The sequence below is a fragment of the Bison bison genome, unplaced genomic scaffold, assembly GCF_000754665.1.
Source record: "Bison bison bison isolate TAMUID 2011002044 unplaced genomic scaffold, Bison_UMD1.0 scf7180017864270, whole genome shotgun sequence".
In the NCBI taxonomy this organism is placed as follows: domain Eukaryota; kingdom Metazoa; phylum Chordata; class Mammalia; order Artiodactyla; family Bovidae; genus Bison; species Bison bison.
Window position 1 is genome coordinate 3,037,599 of NW_011494842.1, and position 24,278 is coordinate 3,061,876.

Sequence of the window (24,278 nt, forward strand, 5' to 3'; positions counted from 1 at the left end):
GTTGCAACTGTCCTTTGCATTTGACCTTTTTTTTTTTTTTTTTTCCCCTGCCTTGCCTCCTGGCATGTGGGATCTTGGTTCCCTGACCAAGGACTTAACCTACATCCCCTACAGTGGAAGCACAGAACCCAGTCACTGGACCAACAGGGAATTCCCTTGACATTCCTTCCTACTTGGAATGCCCTTCATATTTGATATTTTACTTGCCTCAAATTCCACCTGAATATTCTTCTCACATCCTTCCTTTGCTACCTCTCCAACAAGTTGATGCTGACTTTATCTCAAGCTGCACTGAGGCCCTTCCTGTTTGACAGATCTAGGTCAATTTCCTTTGCTCCAAGCTCTTAGAATCTTGTTTCTTTGTTCTGAAATTATTATTTTAGCTGTGTTTATACATTCCCGAGTGGAATTGATTAGGGTCTGTCCTCACTTGGCTCCAGACTCCATAATACCATGAGACTGGACATCTGCACCCCTGTCATATCCCACCATGCAGGGCAGCATCTGGAGTAAAGCAGGCACTGAAGACTAACCTCAGGCATGAGTTTGGGGGTGACCAGGTGTCTGATTTTGCACAAAGTGATTTTTGTATATTCTCATTTCATTTTTATAACCAAACATTTCAACACTAACTTCACCTTATTATTATTATTTCAAAAAGTTAAGTAGTAAGGCTTAGAAAATGTGCTGTATAAAGATGTTTTATTGTTTATATTTTATAGAACAGAGACTGGGGCTTCAAAAACTTCATCTGCTGCCCAGCATCATATGAGGAGCATAGATGGGGTTTAAATCTAGGCCTGTGGGGTTGCACAAGCTGTGTCTTTGTCAGCATACCATGCTGCCTTAAAGCAAATTCATATTTCTCTTTGAAAGTAATATTATTATTTGACTTGAAGGGAACTTGAAATTTACTAGGCTCAATATCATCTGTTTATGAGCTAGAAATTTTAAGACAAAAATATTAAGTGTCTGTATCAATTACAAAGTTACTTGATTGATATCTCTTGACTGCTAGTTTAATGGCTTGAGGAATACTATTAATAGTTTCAAAGTAAATTTCTGATACTTTTGTTAGATTAAAAGGCTGAGAAAATAAGTCTTCCATTATTGAAATTGTAACTTATAATTTTATCACTGAACATAGTTACACAGATAGATATGGTTCTAAGGCAAACTTGAATGTTAGAAACAAGTATCAATGGACATGAGTTTGAGCAAACTCTGGGAGACAGTCAGTGAAGGACAGGAAGCCTGGTGTGCGCAGTTCCTGGGGTTGCAAAGAGTCAGACACAACTTAGTGACTGAGCAACAACAGAAATGTCATTCAAAGTTTTATCTAATGTTTGGGATTCACGAGCAACGAAAAAGACTAGAAAACTAAAATATATGTTTTCTATGAATACGCGTGTGATCTTAGTTGTGATGTTTATCTCTAGATTATGTTTCCTAAGGAACAATGGGAGTTGAGTCCATGGAATTCCATTGTTTTACTTGCTTGCTTTTCCTGGTAGGTATCTAAAAGACTGTATGGCATGGGCTGTTACGAGATATCCCTGGGAGATACAATTGGAGTGGGAACTCCAGGAAGCATGAAGAAGATGTTGGAAAGTGTCATGAAAGAAATTCCACCCAGGGCTCTTGCTGTTCACTGTCATGACACCTACGGACAAGCCTTAGCAAATATCCTCACGGCCCTTCAGGTATTCTGTGTGTGTGTGTAAAGGTGTGTATACTTATTTGGCATACAAATGTATTAAGAACTTTAGTAAGATAATATTTATAAATTGCTAAGAATATAACATTTAAACAGTAGTCCACACACAGCACACACTCAGGAAATATTTGTCAATTTGCACATGCTGTTTTGGGCAATGTTGTCTCATTACAGTTCATTTGATTTGGTAAGATCCCTGAATTTGTTCTTTTAAAAAGCATTAATATTCTCAGGGCTATGTCTGTTTCTTTCAGCTCTCACTTGCTCTCGGCCTTCCTGAAAAATGATGGCGTTTTGGGGGGTTCAAAGCACAGAGACAGTAGCACATACTGTTGTAATCATGTAACATATGCTCTTTTGGATAATTTGGTGCTCTGTGGTGAGGAAATATGGTGCTGAAATATAGACTATTTCGTTTAAGATGTTTTCCTGTTGTTGGCAAGCATCCTTTTGAAAGAACCCCTGGTTTTTTATCAAGTATATTCTGATCAAAATCAAGAGATTTAGAAAGTTGGAGGATCCAGAATTGCTTATTAAATTCTAATGGCACCTCAGTTCTTTTTAATGTATTAATTGAAAAGAACACATAAATTGCACTTTAAAATATTTATCATTGAATCAGTGTTATTTCTTAAACTTGACTAAAAATAGATTCACTGGACGTTCTTTGAACCTAAGATTTTGACAACTAAAGATAAGAGTGTCTGAAAGCTTTTTGGTGAGGCTGGAAATCAATGCCTGAAGCTTAATGTCACTGTCCTGCAGTGCGCAGTTGTTTGGCAGAAGTTAAAAAAACCCTGTGAAGATCAAGCCCCACAAGGGCTTATTTGGACTTTGTAACATATGTGCACAAATCCTTATTTATCCTCTGGAAGCAGGCAAGGAACACTGTATTGAATTAGAAGAAAAAATGATATCCCATGGACTTCGGGGCGTGGGAATTTTGACAATTTTCTTTCTCTTTTCCAGTTTCTAAAACAATAGAAAACTAGGCACTGCTTCAGGATTCTGTGTTCAGCTGCAACTGTAACTTATTAAGTGTTCCTCACCAGCAAGTTCCTGGAGAGGTCTGTGTATGTGTGTGTGTGCGTGTGCATGTTTTTCTGTGTGTCTCTCTCATTTCGTATATGGATATATCCTTTTTGAGTTATATTTTGTTCATGTACCATATTTATTGCATAATGAGTGATACCTTAGTTTGAGGGAATCCAGGGCTATATTGAAAATTCTGGAAACCCAAACACCTAATATTTAAAGTTTATGCCTCTTGAAAAATGCTCCTGTGTGAACTATTGCTGTTGGCCGATTGTGACTGTGACAGTTAGGAAGGCCTATCTGAGGAGTTTAAAATCAGATACAAAGAATGAGAAGAGGGACTTACCTGGTGGTTCTCTGGCTAAGACTCCATAGTCCCACTGCAAAGGGTACAGGCTCAATCTCTGGTCTGCGAACTGAGATCTTACATGCTGGGGGTTTTGGCAGAATAGAAAAAAAAAAAAAGAATGAAAAGAAAGTAACCTCAATCAGGGGAGTGTGGGGGGTGGGGGCATCAGTGTGTGGAAAGAATGTTCAAGCAGATGAAACACCACTTGGGCAAAAGGCCTTGGAGAGGAAGATGATGTCCCAGGAGCTCTAATAATGTTATTCAGGGGGAAGCTGAGCTCTATAATATTTGCTGAGTTAGTTGAGCTGCAAAGTCTCCATTTACAAAGAGATGAGAACTCCATTTCTGGAGCATTTGCCCATCCATCCTATAACAGCCATAAGGGGTGCGGGTGTAGAAAGAATGCGTGGCCCAAGCAAGATGGGGAGCAAAGGTCAGAACCTGACCCCCACCAAATACCACATTCTCAGTCAAAAAGGATGAACCAGCAAAACTCCCAGCTCACAGAGGGAGAAGGCGGCAAGCATAGTCATTCTCAAGGCCTTGGCTCTGAGTAAGGGAGAAATAATCAAGCTCCCTTTACACTTCCTAGCTTGTTGGCTCTGATATGGATTTAGGATTCAAATTCACATTGCCTGCAGAATGTGAAAGACCCGAGCAGATGAGTGGCTGTGGATTAGTAATACCTATAGGTGTCAGGAAGAATATAAATCTTGTCAGAAGGAACATATCTTACATTTAAGCTGAAGTGTTTGGAACCTGTGTGTATGTACGTCTGTGTGTGTCTTTGTGTGTGTATATGCGTGTGTCTATGTCTGTGTGTGTAGGTGTCTATGTATGTATGTGTTTGTGTGTGTATGTGTGTGCGTGTGTCTGTGTGTGAATGGATATGTGTGTGTGTGTCAGGGGAAGGGTGGATATTCTGCTTTGCTCTTGTACATGTTAGTAGGGGGCATGTCCTCAAGCACTGGGCATTGTGTGTTTTGTCCCCTTACTGTGTGCACAAGCTCCAAGTATATGTGGGAGGCGAGGGGCGAGGAAAGTGCGCTTGGAGCCTGGCGGGGGCCTCAGCCCGGAACTTGACATGGAGTCAGTGTGTAAGCAGACAGAGGAGAGGGTCAGAGCGGCTTCTGTAAGAAGCACTGTGCAGCCCGAGTGGCCGGTTCAAATGAACTTTTGAGGAAATGGTCAGAAAGCAGAGCCCTGCTGGGGGAGCTCACCCCTCGAGCTGGAGAGTTTCTCTCTGCTGCTGTCCACTTTCCAACAGTGGCATGCAGTTTGATAAGCCAGTGACAGCGTGAACTATATACGCTCCTTTCTCTTTGAATCTGCGTGTAGCTGAGACACTGTCAGTATTTTGGGAGGTCTGTGTTCATCTAGACGTGGACAGTCTTTGCAAACCCACGTGTCCTGGTCCCCCAGCAGCACTGAGTAAGACAGAGTCAGCCTGGACCCCTCCCCGTTTCCTGTATCCTGTCTCCTCCCCAGTAAAAGCAGCAGCAACAACAATAACTAGGGTTACCTTGAGTGGAGGAGAAAAAATATGCCTTAGGAGAAAAAGCTGCCAGTGTTTAAATAGAAGGGAAATCAGAGAAAGTTCCACTTCATTATGAAGCAGGCAAACTTTGGCTTCAGGAAGCACTGGCCATACTTCATTCTTTAAAATGGAAATCTTTGAAGTGGCTTCTAGTCAAATTGGTGGTACATGTGGAGTGGATATCATTTGCTGTAATTTAAGGGTTGAGAAACAGTTTACAGTGCTCCAAACTGGAAGTTAAGATGATGGCATGGAGACGTGCAGTGAGTGGAAACTTGGCCACGATGGTCGGAAACAAATGAGAGTTATAAATGGAACATCCCCCCTTGGTCTGGAAAGCACATACTAATCATGTAATAGAGGGATCTTTCTTGGCTTCCCAGGTTTTATTGTATTTTTTATTATTTAAACAGACTTACAGGACTGTACATGCTTGTAGAGGAGTCAAGAATTTATAATTATCAGATATTCTTTAATATAGAGAAATAATTGAGACTATAGATTTGAGTGCGGGATATTTATAACCACCCAAACCCAAAAGAGCAAGAAAATGAGGTGACAAAACGTACTGCATTTCACTAATGGAAGAAACATACATAGCCCAATATACTTGTCTTAACTTTTATGTAAAAAGTGAGTCTCACCCTTCTGCATATTCCCAAGTACCTAAGTAAAACACCAGTGAACAAATTATTTAATCTACTTAAGACTAAACAATTGCACAGTCTCTGTTTTTCCCCACTCAGATGATTTGAGTCTTCATAACTGGGTAAAACAGAGTAAAAACAAATGAGTTCTAATACCACAAATAACAGAACCATATTAATTGGTAGCAAAGATAGTAGAACAGGCAGTATTTAGCTTTGCCCTAAAGAAATACAATTTGCCTTTTTTTCTCTTAAACTTAATATACATTTAGCTAATGTGCCTTTCTTCATGACGTTTTCCATATGTTGATTATTCTCTTTTAGAAAAACCAAATCATTTACCTAATTTTTACAATAAAGCATTCTTTTCTTCATATTGACTCTCACTAAACTGCATTTAAATGCTACCAAACAGCAAATATGTCCTCATGTAATTGATTCTTGAGGTTCTCAAAGAAAATTTTTAGATTCCAAATTCCCTTCTCAGTTCTATACCTATAGAATGTGTGCAATGATTTATATATCCTCAGACTTTGCAAAACTGAGATGAGGTGCAGAGTTTCTAGAACACTGGTCTTGATAACAGTGCATGTGGTGAATACTTCATATTATTACAGTCATTGCAATTAAAACTATTCCTACTGCCGATAATTAATAACCATAATAATAACCTTTATTACTCAAAGAGCCAGAGGACAAAGCACTGCCTTACAAATGTATACATTTGTAAATACATGCTTTAGGTATTGTTCATTTATTCAACATCTATTAAAGAGCTAAGCAGAAATCAGTGAGCAAGAAAGAAAATAAAAAGTTGCAAACTGGATGCCCCTAGAGAGGTTTTACGAAATACATCATTAATTTATTCAACAAATATTCATTTTATTAGATACCATTTTAGATACTCGATTCAGATATAAAATCTCTGAGCCATCCTGCTATGGAGAAAAATGTTTTAGTTTAACTCAGTACCTCCAGAAGCATTTTGAGTAGGAAATAGTTTTTTTTTGGGGGGGGGGTGATTTCTTTTGTCTTTTATTTGTTTGCTTTTTGCTACACAATTGTCTTCCTCCAGTATAGTATTATGTTGAAAAATATTTTCAGGTGGAATGAGGTGTAGGTTATCATAAAAAAAATGAATAAATAATAAAGTAATTAGAATCCAGTTAAAAATATTTTATAAAAAGAAGTGGAAAAAAGAAATAAAAGCAGTCAACTAACTTTATAAATCAACTATACCTCAATTAAAAAGTACTTTTAAGAACAAAATAAGCAAATAAAAGAGAACAAGGAGTCCAGCAAAAGTTTAGTACAGTTCAACTTTTGAGTGTGTGTAATCAGGGCTTTGAGCTATAACGTCAGTAAGAAAAGATGAATAAAGTTCCTTTCTATTATTATTATTTTTTTTTTTTTGCCAGTGGCTGGATTGCTTGAATCAGTGATGAAAAATAAGGAAACATGAATGATTTTGTTTTGTTTCTCTCCAACATCTTTTTATTAATATAGATATCTCTCTGATTTTGACTATAGGTCATCAGGTGAGATGGTATGGAATATACCTATGTGTGTGTGTGTATATATATATGTATATAATATTCCTATTCTATATCCAGATATTGAAGGGGGCAGTTAGAAAAAACTCCTTCTGAGCTAGGCATTTTAAACTGGAATTCGGGTAATCGATATTTAAAAATAGCATGCGTGAATTTGGTTCTAATATGCTAAACATGAACGCATTTAATCTTTATGTAGTGGGTTGCATTTAGATTATAAGCCTGAAACTCACCAAGAAAGAGTAGATGGCCTAAAAGTCTCTGTCTCTCCCAAGACAGTTAATCCAAGCTGGTCAGGTAAGCAAATGTAAAAATTTATTACTGTTGGTGGGGATTAGGGCCAGGTGTGACTCTTGCTGTGATGTAAGAAATGAAAATTTCAGAACCTTTTTGAGCATCTCTCTAATTCATTCCGTAAATGTCTCATCCAGTTGTTTTAATCTTGTTTTTAATATCTTATTTTCAACCAAGTATTTGTCATGTCTTTCTTCAAACAACTGTCTTTTATTTGGAAATCTTGCTGTTTTGCTCTGTTGTTCATAGAAAAACACAATAAGCTTTTTAAAAAATATCTTTAATGTTTCTTTTTTCTTAATCTTTCTCTCATGAAAATTTCTACTTACAAGGAAACTTGTATATACACTCTTGCCCATTAATGTAACTTGACACCGATTTTTTTCTCAAAAATATTGGTTTGAAATTCGTCAATTTGGTATTGAACATAAAGTAGTATTATTCTCATGCCTGTCTTTTGGTTTATTGTAATGTAATCAATTAATAGTTATAGGCTCAGCACTAATAACAAGTGTGCACACACACATACACACACACAGACAATTAGAACCACTGATACATATAATAACCAAAATTCAAGAATTCTTTACCTTTATTGTTTGAAAATTTTTCTCATATACTGCCATATATTCTAGTTATAAGCTTGAATAACACATTCTAGTTCTGGGAGTGGTATACACTATTAGCTCACACTGGTTCATTTTTAAAATAATCATTTTAGAATATTAGCATTAATAGTATCTATAAACGTTAGATTGAAGACCGGAAGACAACAGGGGAAGAGGGCCAAGTCGAACATGTGGAATCCCAGACTGGAAGCTACAAAGTTGTTTTCTTTCCCACATATTTATAAATCTCTTCAATGTAGAACAGACTATAAAACAGAAATTATGTCATCAAAAATGACCGTTTATAATTATTTTATGAATTATTTTAGAATGCTTATTTAACCAAAAACATATTAACTGCTGTTAATAAATCACGCTTATTAATCATGTTAATAAATCATGTCATCCTGTTCGTGACGCCAGTTGTCTCGCTGTATCTCACTGTGCACACTGTTCGTTGAACGCGGGGTAGACGAGGTGCCAGCTCAGAGGCTGGAAGATGAGCAGAGCCATAGGAATGCAGACAGGTTTATTCTCTGCTGGCCGGCACAGCAGCCATAGCAATATTCTTACGTGGCTGCCGCAGCAACCCCAGCAGCAGACGTGCTGTATTCTCTTCTCGCGTGGCTGACCGCACGGACACAGCCGTGACACAGCAGTAATACGCCACCACTTTCTAGGTGGAGCTCACATGCATGCGTGCTGCACACAGCCCGTGACCAAGCCAGTACCTCCTGACGTGCATGTGCAGTGCTAGATTATAAATGATCCCAGCTGTTACACAGTCATTATTTATGAAATGAGAGGAGAGCCTGAACACACCACCTTGGCCAATTTGCTCTCTCCCTACAAATACCTTCTGTGTGATAGTCTGTCTGCTATTAGGAATGAGAAAAGCAAAACAAAAAAAAAGGAATGAGAGATAAAAATGCAGGATAAAATACCATCCTATTTATTATTTTTTCATATATCAAAAAATGTGGGAACCATGGCAAATTGCTTAGGAAATGAGTCAGATTATTGTTACATAATTTACGTTTGCTATTTTCACCTAGGTTACATTGGTAAATTATCCTGACTTAAAAATCAGCAAGAATTATAAGAACTGTAATAATTAGGATATGATTATATATTTCTTTTGAAAGACTTCAAATTAAATAAAACTATTTTTGTAGTAATTGTTTTTTCCACCTTTATTGAGATATCATTGACATACATTGCTGCGTAAGTTTAAGGTATCCGGCATAACAGTTTTACTTAAATATGTTGTGAGATGATTATAGCAATGCACTTGGTTAGCATCCATCATCGCATATAAAAAGTAAAAGCAAAAAAAGGAAAAAAAATTGCTTGTTATGAGAATTTTTAGGATTTACTCTAGCACCTTTCAGATATATCGTACAGCAGTGGTAACTATAGTCATATCTACATTTCAGCCCTAGTAATTATTTACCTTACGCCTGGAAGGTGCTACATTTTTACTACCTTCCTCCAAGTTTTTTTCTCCCCACACTGACTCTGACCTGTTTTTCTCTGTTTGGTGGGGTTTTTGTTTGTTTTGGTTTCTTTGGTTTTTAGATTCCACCGTGAGAACATACACGCCTCTATGTGACTCACTTTAGTTGGCGTAATGCCATCAAGGTCTGCCTATGTTTTGCAAATGGCAGGGTTTCATAGTTTTATTTGTGAGTGAATTTTTATTCCAATATAAATATATCTAATATTATATGTATATTATATATATACACACACTATACTGTACATTTTACATTATATCACATATTAATATATAAAATAATTAGGTCATTTTATATATAAATAAATACTTTAAATTATTTAAATAAATACTTGGAGAAAGTGAAGTCACTCAGTCGTGTCTGACTCTTTGCCACCCCATGGGATTTTCCAGGCAAGTGTACTGGAGTGGGGTGCCATTGCCTTCTCTGACAGAATATGTACTAAATTATAATTCTTATATATAGTTCATAAATTAATTAATTTAATATTTTACTTAATTTTATTATATTTTTATATTTTATATATTATATCCAGTATATTTAACATATATAATATACAAATAATATATTAATAATATATAAATGTATAGTATGCATATATGCTATGTTATATATATTGAATACATATAATATAATTTATATAATGTTTATATATTGCATGCTAAGTTGCTTCAGTCTTGTCTGACTCTTTGCGGCCTTGTGGACTATAGCCTGCCAGTGTCCTCTGTCTATGTAATTCTCCAGGCGAGGATACTGGAGTGGGTTGCCATGCACTCCTCCAGGGGATCTTCCTGACCCAGGAATTGAACCCATGTCCCATGTCTCTTTGTCTCCTGAATTAGTAGGCAGGTTCTTAACCACTAGCTCCAATATTTATATATTATGTAGTATATATAATATATTTATATAAGTATAAATGTATTTCTATATTGAATATTATATAATATCTCTATACTGCATAGTATATAATCCAGAAGTGTATCATGTAAAATATATAACTATATAATATTTCATTGTGTATATTTATATATATATATATATATAGCTCAACTTTTAAACTTTTTCATCCATCAGTGGACACTTAGTTTCCATGCTTTGACTATTGATAATAATACTGCAGTGAACTTGGAGGTGCAAATATCTTTTCAACTTACATTTTTATTTCTTTTGGACGTTTTCAGATGTAGAACCCCCTGATCACGCAGTAGCCCTATTTTAAACTTTTTGAGGATTCCCCATACTTTTTTGTGTAGTATCTGTACCAGTTTATAAATCTACCAGTAGTGCACAAGGGTTCCTTTTTCTCCACATCCTCACCAGCATTTGCTGTCTCTTCTTTTTTGCTGATTATCACTCTAAAATGTTTAAGGTGATAACTCAAAGTGATTTTTATTTCCCTAATGACCATTGATTTTGAACATGTTTTCATTTAGTTTCTTGGTCATTCATTTGTGTCCGACTCTTAGACCTCATGGACTGCAGTGCAGCAGGTTGCCCTGTCCTTTGCCACTGCCCAGAGCTTGCTCAAACTCATGTCCGTTGAGTTGGTGATACCATCCAAACAGCTCATCCTCTGTCATCCCCTTCTTCTCCTGCCTTCAATCTTTCTCAGTGAGTCGGCTCTTCACATCAGGTGGCCAAAGTATTGGAGCTTCAGCTTCAGCATCAGTCCTTCTAATGAATATTCAGGGTAGATTTTCTTTAGGATTGATTGGTTTGATATCCTTTATGTCCAAGGGGCTCTGAAGAGTCTTCTCCAACACCGCAGTTTGAAAGCATCATTTCTTCGGCACTCAGTCTTCTTTATGGTCCAACTCTCACATTCATACGTGACTACTGGAAAAACCATGGCTTTGACTAGACAAACCTCTGTAGACAAAGTAATGTCTCTGCTTTTTAATATGCTGTCTAGGCTTGTCATCGGAGAAGGCAATGGCACCCCACTCCAGTACTCTTGCCTGGAAAATCCTATTAACGGAGGACCCTGGTGGGCTGCAGTCCATGGGGTCGCTAAGAGTCGGACACGACTGAGTGACTTCACTTTCACTTTTCACTTTCATGCATTGGAGAAGGAAATGGCAACCCACTCTAGTGTTCTTGCCTGGAGAATCCCAGGGATGGGGGAGCCTGGTGGGCTGCCGTCTATGGGGTTGCACAGAGTCGGACACGACTGAAGTGACTCAGCAGCAGCAGCAGGCTTGTCATTATATTTCTTACAAGGAGGAAGCATCTTTTTAATTTCATGGCTGCAGTCACTGTCCCCATTTACTATTCACATATCTTCTTTGGATAAATGTCTATTCAGATCTTTTGCCCATTTTTAAAATGGGAGTATTTGGAATTTTTACTATTGAGTTCGATGAGTTTTTCAGTTATACATATATATGTATATGTATTCACACCTATATTGTATATATATGTGTGTGTGTGTGTGTGTATTCTTTTTCAAGTAGTTTCCTTTCTATACAGTAAGTGCTTGTTGTTTATCTATTTTATGTATACTAATGTGTATGTGCTAATCTCCAACTCCCATTTATCCCTCCCCTGTCCTTTCCCCTTTGGTAACCATTACTTTGTTTTTTCTATGTCCATGAGTCTGTTGTTTTGTAAATAAGTTCATTTGCATCATTTTTTAGATTCCACATGTAAGTGTTATAATGTAATATTTTTCTTTCTGATTTGCTTCACTTAGTATGGTAATCTCTACGTACATCTATGGTATTGCAAATGGCATTGTTTCACTCTTTTTATGGCTGAGTGACATTCCATTGTATATTTGTACCACATTTTCTTTATCCATGCTTCTGTAGATGGACACTTGGGTGGCTTCCATGTCTTGGCTAATGTAAGCATTGCTGCTGTGTACACTGGGGTGTGTGTTTAATTTTGTTATTTGGATTTAGGTGTCATATTCAAAAAAGTCAATGTCAAGAAGCATTTTTTCCTATGTTTTCTTCTGGAAATTTCATATTTTCAGATCTTATATTTAAATCTTTAATCCATTTCAAGTTAATTTTTTTGAGTGATGGAAGACAGGGACCTTCTTTAATTCGATTACCTGTGAATATCCATTGTCCCAGTGCCATTTATTCAAAAGATTGCCCTTTCTCCACTGAGTCTTCTTGGGTTGTTTGTTAAATATTGGTTGAACTTATATAGTTGGTTTATTTGGGGACTTTTTTGAAAATTAATTTATTTTTTATTGAAGGATAATTGCTTTACAGAATTTTGCTGTTTTCTGTCAAACCTCAACATGAATCAGCCATAGGTATACGTATATCCCCTCCCTTTTGAAACTCCCTGCATCTCCCTCCCCATCCCACCCTCTAGGTTGATACAGAGCCCTTGTTTAAGTTTCCTGAGCCACAGGGCAAATTCCTGAATCTTGATTCTATTCCATTGATCTATTAGTCTTTTTTTGTCAGTTCTATACTGTTTACTAGGCATTCATACTATAACTTAAAATCAGGAAATATGATACCCTCTGTTTTGTTCTTCTTTCAAAGGATTGCATTTCCTTTTTTGTTTCCTTGTAAATTTTAGGACTTTTTTCCACTTCTATAAAAAATGTCACGGGAAACTTAATAGGAATTGCATTGAATTTATAGATAGCTTTTGGTAGTATTGTTATTTTAACAGTATTAATTCTTCAATCTATGAACGTGGGAAACCTTTCCATTTATGTATCTAAGAAATCTTTAGATTTCTTGAATCAATGTCTTGTAGTTTTCAGAGTAAAGATCTTTCACCTCCTTGTTAAGTTTATTCCTAATTATTTTTTGGTGAATGTTATTGTAAAATGGATGATGTTCTTTATTTACTTTTCAGATAATTTGTTTTTAGTGTACAGAAATGTTTCTGATTTTCTGCACATTAATTTTGTATCCTTCAACTTTAATAAATTTATTAATTACATTTAACTGGGCTTCCCACATGGTGCTAGTGATAGAGAACACATCTGCCAATGCAGGAGACATAAGAGATGTGAGTTTGATCCCTGGATTGGGAAGATCTCCTGGAGAAGGGTATGGCAAACCACTCCGGTATTCTTGCCTGGAGAATCCCATGGGCAGAGGAGCCTGGCAGGCTAAAGTCTATAAGGTTGCATAGTGTCAGACATGACTGAAGTGACTGAGCACACACAATTACATTTAGCAGATTTTTAGTGGAGTCTTTAGGATTTTCAATATGTAAAATCATATCACTGGCAAATAGAGATGGTTTTATTTCTTACCTTCCAATTCTGATGTCTTTTCTTTTCCTTACCTGATTACTTTGGCAAGGACTTCCAGTACTATGTTGAATAAAAGTGGCAAGGATGAGGCTATGGATTAACTCCCTGCCTGGATATTGTAAGGGAAACCTCCCTACCCAGTAATAGCTCTGCTCTGTGGAATATCTGCGTTGCCTGCCTGCTTCTCAGCTCCAGTCTTGCTAGGCTAAGCAACTTCTAAGTGTTCTCACTAGCCCTTCTCATCAGGTGGGCCCTAGGGTCACACTCTGAAGCTTGTTGGACTGTAACTCAGCTACCTTGTCTGGGGATGGGCAAATCAGGTCCTTTTGTTGTTGTTGTTCCATCACTAAGTCATGTCCAACTCTTTGTGACCCCATGGACTGTAGGATGCCAGGCTTTTCTGTCCTCCACCATCTCCCAAAGTTTGCTCAAATTCATCCATTAAATCAATAATGCCATCTAACCATCTCATCCTCTGTCATCCCACTTGTCCTCCCGCCCTCAATCTTTCCCAGCTTTGGGACTTTTCCAGTGAGTTGGCTCATTGCATCAGGTAGCCAAAGAATTGGAACTTCAGCTTCAGCATCAGTCCTTTCAGTGAATAATCAGGGTTGATTTCCTGAATATTGACCGGTTTGACTGGTTTGATCTCCTTGCAGTCTAAGGAACTCTCAAGGCTCTTCTCCAGCACAATTCAAAAGCATCTGTTCTTTTGTGCTCAGCCTTATTTATGGACCAACTCTCACGTCCGTACATGACTACTGGAACCCTTAGAGCCACCAAAACTCCTTGCTTGAGGATCTGACTCAGGAAGACCTACATCTGTCCTTTTCCCTGGTAAGATTGCAACAGGAACTTGGTTCCACAATTCAGCAAAATTGATGGCTGGTACTACTACTTAGATTCTGCAGGTAGGAACTCAAGCTGCCAAGACCCAAGTGCTATTGTTGCAAGCATCACCCACCCTCTTTTCTCTGTCAAGGTCAGATTCCCAGTGAAGGATCTCTGAAGATTCTCCTGAAATCTCTGTGGAGCAAGGTCAGAACAGAGGTTCCTACAAAGTGATCCACAGCACTGAATGGAGACTGGATGTTTCCCTGGGCTCTCTTTCCCACTGGAAGTGTCGTAGGCTCAGGGGGTACCTCTTGGCATAATGCTGCTCCAGCCTGGGGGACAGGCAAGGTGGTCAGTATGTAGCCACTTTTCTTACTATTGATGAGGTCTCTTTTCGTGTGGGTGGTGCAAAGGTACTCAGCCGTTTCCTTGTGTTCTAGAATTCTCATAACTGTCTTGTCCATGAATAGTTGTTAGCTGTTTTTGAAAGGGGGGACAAAGTCAGGAATGACCTATGGTATCATTATGATGACATCACTCCTATTGGCTTTTAGTAGTTAGGAAATTGTATTGATTTTCAAATATTTGGAAAATATAAATTAGTACAAAGGAAAATGAATTACTTATAATCCTACCTCAGAGGGAGTATTAGTATTAGCTGTCAAAATAGGTCATATTCATTTATATATGTATGAATATATATATATATGTGTGTGTGTGTGTGTGTGTGTACATATATATAATGTCTACGTGTATTTTATGGGCTTCCCAAGTGGTGCTCGTGGCAAAGAACCTGACTGCCAATGGAGGAGATGCAGGAATGCGATTTTGATCCCTGTATTGGGACGATCCCTTGGAGGAGAGCATGGCAACCCACTCCAGTATTCTTGCCTAGAGAATCCCATGAACAGAGGAGCCTGGCGGGCTGTGGTCCATAGGATCACAAAGTGTTGGACTCAACTGAAGCGACTTAGCATGCATGCATGTATATCGTATTTTATCGCAGTATGCTTTATTATTTATTTATTATTATTTTATTCAATTGAAGGTTTGTGATAATCCTTTGTTGAGCAAGTCCATTGGCGCCATTTTTTCAACAGTTCTATATTTTAATGAAGGTATATACATGATCTTTTTTTAGACATAGTGCTATTGCGTTTGTAATAGCAACAGTACAGTGTAAATATTGTTTTTATGTGTATTAGGAAACCAAAACACTTGTGTGACTTGTTTCATTGCAATGTTTACTTTTTGTGGTGGTCTGGAACCTGCAGGATCTCTGAGGTCTGCCTCTTTCGTGTATGTGTGTGTGCGTGCGTGTGTGCATGTATATACAGAAAATGAAAGAATGATTGATAGCATGTTGAACTACATAAATCTGCGCTTCATGATTCCTATAACTCCCTCCCTTACATGTAGGCAGTTGGATATATAAGAATTGATTTGGGGAGAGAAGTCTATGCTAAAAATATGGATTTAGAAGTAGCAGTATTTGTTGTTATTTAGTCACTAAGGTAGCAGAATTTTGGTGGTGGTTTAGTTTCTAAGTCATGTCCGACTCTTGCGACCCCATGGACAGTAGCCTGCCAGGCTCCTCTGTCCATGGGATTCTCCAGGCAAGAATACTGGAGTGGGTTGCATTTCCTTCTCCAGGGGATATTCCCGAAACAGGGATCGAGCCTGGGTCTCCTGCATTGCAGGTGGATTCTTTACTGGCTGAGCTGAGGGAAGCCCATATATAGAATTCAATTCCAAGGGATTCTTGAGATGATAGAGAGGAAGGAAAGAGCACCGTATATTTAATGACTAAGAAACAGAGAAAAGTGGATATTTAGGAGACAGAATAGTGACTCATGAGATGGGAGGAAACCAAGACTGTCTTGAGTGTGAGGCTCCTAAGGAAGAAGTCTGTCAAAAAAAGGAGGTGGCCCTCAGTGTAAGACTCTGGGTAAAGGAAAATGAAGACCAACAGTGATAATACTGTCTTCACTTTATGGCTTCTGGCTGCAGAATTTTGCTGAGAAGGAGCTTGAGTTCTTCAAAACTTTAGTACTTACATAACTTGATTACTCGGGGAAGGCGATAGCACCCCACTCCAGAACTCTTGCCTGGAAAATCCCATGGATGGAGGAGCCTGGTGGGCTGCAGTCCATGGGGTCGCTGAGGGTCGGACACAACTTGAGCGACTTCACTTTCACTTTTCACTTTCACGCATTGGAGAAGGAAATGGCAACCCACTCCAGTGTTCTTGCCTGGAGAATCCCAGGGACGGGGGAGCCTGGTGGGCTGCCATCTATGGGGTCGCACAGAGTCAGACACAACTGAAGCGACTTAGCAGCAGCAGCAGCAACCTGATTACTGTCTTCTCTTTGACTTCGTTTCTTATAATCAAATCTTTCACCCAACTGTACTGTATTTTCATTCATGGGGCAAGATGAGAATCTATATTTTATATAAACACACTACTGTCCCTTTATTGCATAACCTACTAGTTCCTCAGAGATACAAAATATTCAGCTATGACACATACTGTCTTGCTATATTCTTGAGTGGATCTCTAGAGTTTCTATGCTGTGACATTAGCTGATATTTTTTGAACTTTTAAACTATGTTTTACATGCATTATTTTATTTTGTCCTTGTAACAATCTTATAAATTAATTTTTTATACCTATAATTTTTTACATGAGAGAACTGTGGCTTTCCAAGGCTAGATTAGTTGCCCAAAGTCCTTTATCTGAAAGGTAGTAAAAGTCAATCCAATTTATCTTACCTCTTCCTATCTCTTTGGTCATTTATTTTGTATAAGTACCATGGATTGGGGGCAGGAGGAGAAGGGGACGACAGAGGATGAGATGGCTGGATGGCATCACTGACTCGATAGACGTGAGTCTGAGTGAACTCCAGGAGTTGGTGATGGACAGGGAGGCCTGGCGTGCTGCGATTCATGGGGTCGTGAAGAGTTGGACATGACTGAGCGACTGAACTGAACTGAACCATACTTTTAATTAGTATGACTTTATATTAGATTTCAAATCTAGTGTATCTGAATGTACAAACGTACAAATCTAATGTACAAATCTAATAGTATTGCATGACCCTTTTATGAGTCGTCTTATGAAAGTGAAAGTGAAGTCGATCTGTCCTGTCTGACTCTTTGCGACCCCCTGGACTGTAGCTCCTCTGTCCATAGGACTCTCCAGGCAAGAATACTGGAGCGGGTTGCCATTTCCTTCTCCAGGGGATCTTCCCGAACCAGGGATGGAACCTGGGTCTCCTGCATTGCAGGCAGACGCTTTACCCTCCGAGCCACCAGGGAAGCCCCTGAGTCTTATTATCAACCCTGTTAAATTATTTTATGTATTTATTTTATGTAATTGAATTTTAACTGAATTTGGCCCAAATTTCATCCCCCAAATATCTATTTTATTAAATATCTAGACTAATTTAGAGAGGATTCGTTTAAGAATATCATCTCCCCATTCAAGAAATTGGCAAGTTTTTCCTTTTGTTCATATTTTGGTTTGTATAAAAATGAAATTTAGCGATTTTTTTTTTTTTAATGTAGAAGGCCTACGAATTTTGGTTTCCTCCCTGGTTGAGAATCATTGTAATATTCTCTACTGTTTTTCTTTCTGATTTTGAATTGCTTCTTCCTGTGTTCTATCAATCTCTCTTCCTCCCTTCATTCAGAAATTATCACTCTCACATTAATGGTATAGTGGTGAACTAAAGTGGTATAACTGCCTTCCAGAAATTAATATAAACCTCACCAAGATTCATTAATTAATTAATAAATAAACCTCATCAAATTTCACAGTAGATTCTTATATTTAGTTGTGTTTGAAACGTTTAAATATATTCATATTAAATATGTGAATACCTTGAGCAATTTCTTTGGGAAAAAAGTTTTCTTGCAGGATATGGAAAATATGTTTATGACATCAATTTCCTGAGGTAAAAAAACGTTGAGGTTTGAATAGGATGCTTTGAGAATTAGATTATTTTACTTTGATCTCATAATAACAACAGATAACTAAATAAAGCTCACATTTCTTAGTAAAACATTTGCAGTTCAGTAAACATTCTTAAAGGAAACATTCGCTTCAGTAACCAAAACCCACTGTTTTCATTGAAGGCCCAAATTAAAAGAATACTGTTTCTATTCTGTAAGGAAAGAAAAATCTTATTTATTTTTCTATGTAGACATTTTGGAACATTTCCCCTTGAAATTACACAAGACTTTATAGATAACAGACCTGAGAGCAAAAAGAATCAGGATCCACATGAGCTGCAAGAAGACCAACAGTGTTATCCATAACAAATCTACTAAAAAAGCATTAAAAACAGGGGGGATTCTTTTTGATTGCTAAGACAATGTCAATAAATAGATAAAGGCAATTTCCTGAAGTTTATCCTACTGTATTATTGCCTTTTCACTTAAAAATAGACATTAAGCTCCTTGATGACTAATAAGACTCCTCCATGTATCTGAAATCATGTAAATTTAGAGAAAATTGTGATTTAGAAATGTTCCTGGGTTATGCAATGTAGTTATCACATTTAGTAAAAACCATGCTATTTTACTATAGAATCAGGGAACAAGAAATACGTTCCTGTCTGAAATTCCAGGTGAGTGATTCCATGCGTGGTCTAGCTGGGAAGACATACCAAATTTATAAGTGAAAATGAAACCACTTTTTCCTTAAGGAAATTTTTTGTGCTATAGAATGGAGGCAGAAGAAGAAAAGTCTCTCTTGGCCATTTGGCTTGAAATATACAATTGGAAGAGGACGTTAGTAAGGAAATTTCTCATGGCAACTGTGTGTGTTGTTTTTATCCTTCAATCTTGATGCAAAAAGTTAGATAAATAGGTATAAAAGCATTGATTACCTTCTTGTAAAAAATCCTGCCTCACTATGGCTTTTCAAAAAGTGCCGACTTGATTATCAAAGTGAGTTCATAATCTGGCATGACAAAAATAGGTTGGAACTAAGTTGAAAATAGCCCAAGAAATAGGGCCAGTCCCTCCAGCCTACACAGACAGACCTGTATGCTCTGAGGTCTTAGATCTCGTTTATATCTTGTGTCTCACTTATTTCACCCTTGCAAGCATTTTAGAAACTGGATCTGTTTTTAAGGGAGGAAATAGTGGTGGTGGGATTAGGTCATGGTAAATTGGTAAAGAGAATTTTGGGCTTCTTATTAATTCAGGACTCAATAGAGACAGTGGTCTTTAGTAAATAGAGGAATACTGGATTAAATGAGCAGGTATTGGAGATTAAAATGAATTTTGTTGAATTCTGTTGAGTTAAAGTAAATAAAAGCAGTAGAGTAGATCTATCTACAAAGTAGATACCTTCTACAAGGAGTAGCATATATCTACAAAGTATCTTTGCAGTTATCTTTCTGTGCACTGAAGCAGTGCTTTCTTTTCTTCAGTTTAGAAAGAAAATCATTAAATGTCTACAAATGAGTTTCTACATTGTACTGACCTGCTATGCAAATACAAAAGGCAAAGAAAAGAGCATTGATATCAAAGACAGAGAGTAAGAATAAGATTACATGAGGATCACTTGTGGTTATAGAAATGAAAAAGTTAAGACGAGAGTGGTAGGGGACTTATAATTTCATATTCCATGAAAATTGTTCAGGAAATTTATTCAGCCTGCTCAGATTTTATGAGGACTCCATGTTTCAAATACACCACACCCCATACTTTCAGACATATGTTAGAATGTAAACGTATCTGCAGCACCAATATACAAACATGATGTAAAGAAAACGGTGCCATTCTATACGTTTCATAAGTGTGATTAAGGACAACAGGATTGACCAATTATTTTTAGCAGATAGTACAGTGACTGACGGTAAAGGCCCTCATAGAGAATGTGGACAGTCTGGTAAAGAGCTTTTCTGTTGTACAGGAAGTGATCCCTATATAAAGTCCAAGCCAGGCGAAGACTGGCTTGACGTTGCTAAGACAACGTCAGTTTATAAAGGCAATGTCAATAAATAGATAAAGTCCAAGCTAGGCGAAGGTGGCTTTTACATCCACAACTTTGGTGTCCTCGGGTCTAAGATGGGAGCATTGACTGAGTGATCTCTGAAATTCCTTGTTTTTGTTATTTAGTTGCTGAGTCATGTCCGACTCTGTGATGTAGCCTGCCAGGCTCCTCTGTCCATGGGATTTCCAAGGCAAGAACACTGGAGTGGGTTACCATTTCCTTCCCCAGGGGATCTTCCTGACCAAGGGATTGAAATCCCTTGACTGACTGTCAAAAGCATGTAAAGTTATGCATAGTTCCATCCATTAATAGAAGATAAGGAACCAAAGGAGACAAATGATAAAACATGAGGGCATTTCAAATTCATGGTCTTCCAAAATTGTATATTTAGGTAGAGATTAGAGGAAGATTTCTCCCTTGACATGTTGAATTTCTCTATTTACCATTAAAAGGATTTAAGTGGGATAAAATTGTCTTTCAATCAGTATAGTCCTGTGAGACAATAGCCTACATCAGAATTAGTTTAGGAGGGTGACATCATCAAGATGGTCATGTAGTCATTCCTGGCTTTCCTCACAGGAAGGACAGCCAACAACCTCATAGGCAAGACACCTCTGAGAGAATCCTAGAACAGGAGGTAAAGCTAAAGCCCTGGGTGCTCCCCACACCCCCCGTTATCACAGAGGCCATGACAGATTGCATTAGAAGGGTTAGAAGAACAAATGCACACCACATTGCCCCTCCCAGGTCCATGCAGCCCCATGCAGAGGGGTCTCCTCCGAGCCTATGATACTTCCAGTGGGGAAAGAGCCCAGGGGACATCAAACTCCCCTGCAACATTGTGGGAGTCCCTGCTCCTACTTTGCCCCAAAGGGATCACAAGGGAATCCAAGGGCTCAAACACTAGAAATTCTGTTGTGACAAAGAAGGAGGGAGAGGCTTTCAACAACCAGTGGTCAGTTTTTGACAGACCAAGTTCTTTCCTACAGAGTCTGCATAGCAATCTCAAATCACTTATTTGCTCTAATGCAAGACCCATGTTGGTGTCACAGTCTGCTGAGAGAACTAACTTGAGTCCAGATTTGCCTAACTTGGGCAAATGCCCCCAAATGAAGTTTGGAACCTTGAAGATGGGTTTGCCTTACCTAGGCAGAAGTACTCAATCATAGCCCCACCCATTGCTGATCTTGGCTCCTGACCATCCACACCCACCAGAAAGCATATTTGGGAAAATTTGGGAGTTGTCTGAAGTGGCCCTCCTACCTGGAGCTTGGTCCCAGGCCAAGCTCCTGACAGGAGGGATTGGTGAGACCACCTGGAAACTGGGAAACCCAGCAATCCTCCAGCCGAGAGGTGGCAGGCAGGGCTGATCACCTTCAGAGCAAAGCCAATGGCCTTATTCGGACAGGGAACTTGAGACACTGGTCAAATGCACAGATACCAATGTAAGGAATCAAGGGTTGTAAAAAGTCAGGGAAGTACGGCACCACCAAAGAAAAGTAATAAAACTCCAATAACTGACCTTAAAGAAATAGAGATCTATGAAACGTCAGGCAAGTTCAGAATAATCCTCTTAAAGTACTTCAGTTAACGGAAGAACATACAACTACACAGAATTAAGAAAAAACAAAGAAGAAAATTAGAAGTTCAACAAAGTAATAGAAAGCATCAGAACAAAGAATCAAACAGAAATCTGAGAGCTGAAGAATACAGTAACTGAACTGAAGTCGTCGACAGAGAGAATTGCATACTCAACCACGCGGAAGAGTCAGTGACCTGGAATACAGTATGCGTGAAAGTATCCAGTCAGAGGTGCAAGAAGACAAAAGAATGGAAAAGAAGGTGAAGCATGCCTGGGGGATTTATGGGCCACAATGAAAATAAATAATCTTTACAATACGGGAATTTCAGAAGGAGAAGAAAAAGAGGACATAAAATATATTTAAAGAAACAATGGCTGAAAACTTCTAAAACCTTAGGAGAGAAATAAATACCCAGATCCAAGAGGCCCAAAGGAGCTCGAATAACTGACCCAAATAGGACGACACCAAGATATTGATACGTTATAATCAAGTTGTCAAGGTTAAAGAAAGAGAAGGAAGTTTAAAAGCAGCAAAAGATCCTGTATCTAAACTGGACTGGCTATTCGTTTCTTATATGATATTATACAAGTTTCTATACCATTCCCCCAAATCATTCCAACCTCTCCCTCTCCCACAGAGTCCCAAAGAACCAATACAATATTGTAAAGTAATTAGCCTCCAATTAAAATAAATAAATTTAAATTAAAAAAAATAAAAGCAGCAAAAGAAAAGAGAGACATTACAGATAAAGGAATTCCCACAGGGCTGAAATCAGTGGATTCCTCAACAGAAACTTTTCAGGCCAGGAGAGACAATGGGCTGAAGCATTCAAAATATTAAAGAAATAGAAGCTGTCAAGCAAGAATGCTATCCATAGTGAAACTGTCCTTCAGAAATGGAGGGATAAAGACTTTCTCAGAACAATAGCTGGTGGAATTCATCATTGTTAGCCCTGCCTTATAAGAAATGTAAAGTGATTTCTTTGAGTGGAAATAAAAGGATACTAATTAGTATCATGAAAACGTAAGAAAGGAGTGTATCAATCACGGGTAATGGAAAATATGTCATCAGAGTTGGATTCTGTAACGTGGTAATAGGGATACCTAATTCGCTTACAACGCCACTTTAAAACATAATAAAAATAAACACCAGTACAATAATCTGTTATTAGTTACACAATATAAAAAAAATGTAAATTGTAACATTAACCTAAAATATGAGGGGGAGAAGTGTAAAACTTAGACATTTTATTGTGATTAAGATGTTGTTACTTTAAAACAGAGGGTTATGGTTTTATTCTTTTTTGTGTAAGCTCCATGATAACCTCAAGGCAAAACCTGTACTTATACAAAAGAACATATAAAAAAAGTTAAAGCATTCTGATACCACAAGACATCAAAATACAAGAAAGACAAAGGGGCAAGGAAAAAAGGAACAAGACAAGCAGACACAATTAACTGCAAATTATCAATGGTCACCACTGAGAGCTGCCCCGGGCTCAAGACATTCCGTGGGGGCCGAAGACGCACGCAGTGGCTGGGGGCTCAGCCAAGCCACTCAGCCTGAGATTCTCGTTGCGGCCGGGTGGGTTTGTATGGACAGGCTTGTCCATCTGTAACTTCATTAAGTGCTTCTTTAGTGCTTCCCCTTGCAGAACCTTATAAGAATTCAGCTGGCAAAGCAGACTTGTGGTTTGCAGAGTCCTACTGCCTGCATCATTAAGGCCGATTGGGAAGAAGGGATATGAGTTTGGAACTGAGGGGCAAGAACTTAGGGTTTGGAACTAAGGGCAAGCATTTAATAACTTGTTCGAGCAAACCGCTAAGAAATAGGGTGTTAAAAAATGCTGCCTCAGATCTGTTTTGCCGCCAGTGTTTATGTGATTTTCGTAGGGTGCACGCATGCTAAGTTGCTTCAGTCGTGTCCGACTCTTTGCAACCCTATAAACCATAGCCCGCCAGTCTCCTCTGTCGGTGGGATTCTCAGGCAAGAATACCGGAGGAGATTGCTGTGCCTTCCTCCAGGGGATCTTCCAGACACACATCGAACCCATGTCTCTTATTGGAAGGTGGATTCTTTACCACTGATTTTGTAAATCATGCGAAATCATATATAAGATTCACAGGTATACCTTGCCATCTGAATCTACTGCATTCATGTCCTGAGTTTGGATAGGAGGAGTCTGGATGGTGAATAGGGTTTTCTACATCTATTTTATTCCCGAGTTTTGGAGAGCAAGAGTGCAAGTTCAGATAATGATGGATATAGTTTTATAGTTTCCTACAAATTTAGCAGTGTCTGTTTGCTTACTGAGTTTATATAAGATGGAGTTGAATACTGAGGTGTACCTGCGTTTTATTCCA

The 24,278-nt window shown here is 38.2% G+C and overlaps 1 protein-coding gene across 1 annotated transcript in view; it reads left to right on the plus strand.

Annotated features, from left to right (window-relative positions):
• The window catches only part of HMGCLL1 (3-hydroxymethyl-3-methylglutaryl-CoA lyase-like 1), a 122,177-nt gene that overhangs the window by 53,645 nt on the left and 44,254 nt on the right, over positions 1–24,278 (plus strand). Inside the window, exon 5 of the mRNA XM_010848540.1 lies at positions 1,515–1,703. Within this exon, the coding sequence (XP_010846842.1) occupies positions 1,515–1,703 (189 nt within the window). The remainder of the gene's footprint in view (positions 1–1,514; positions 1,704–24,278) is intronic.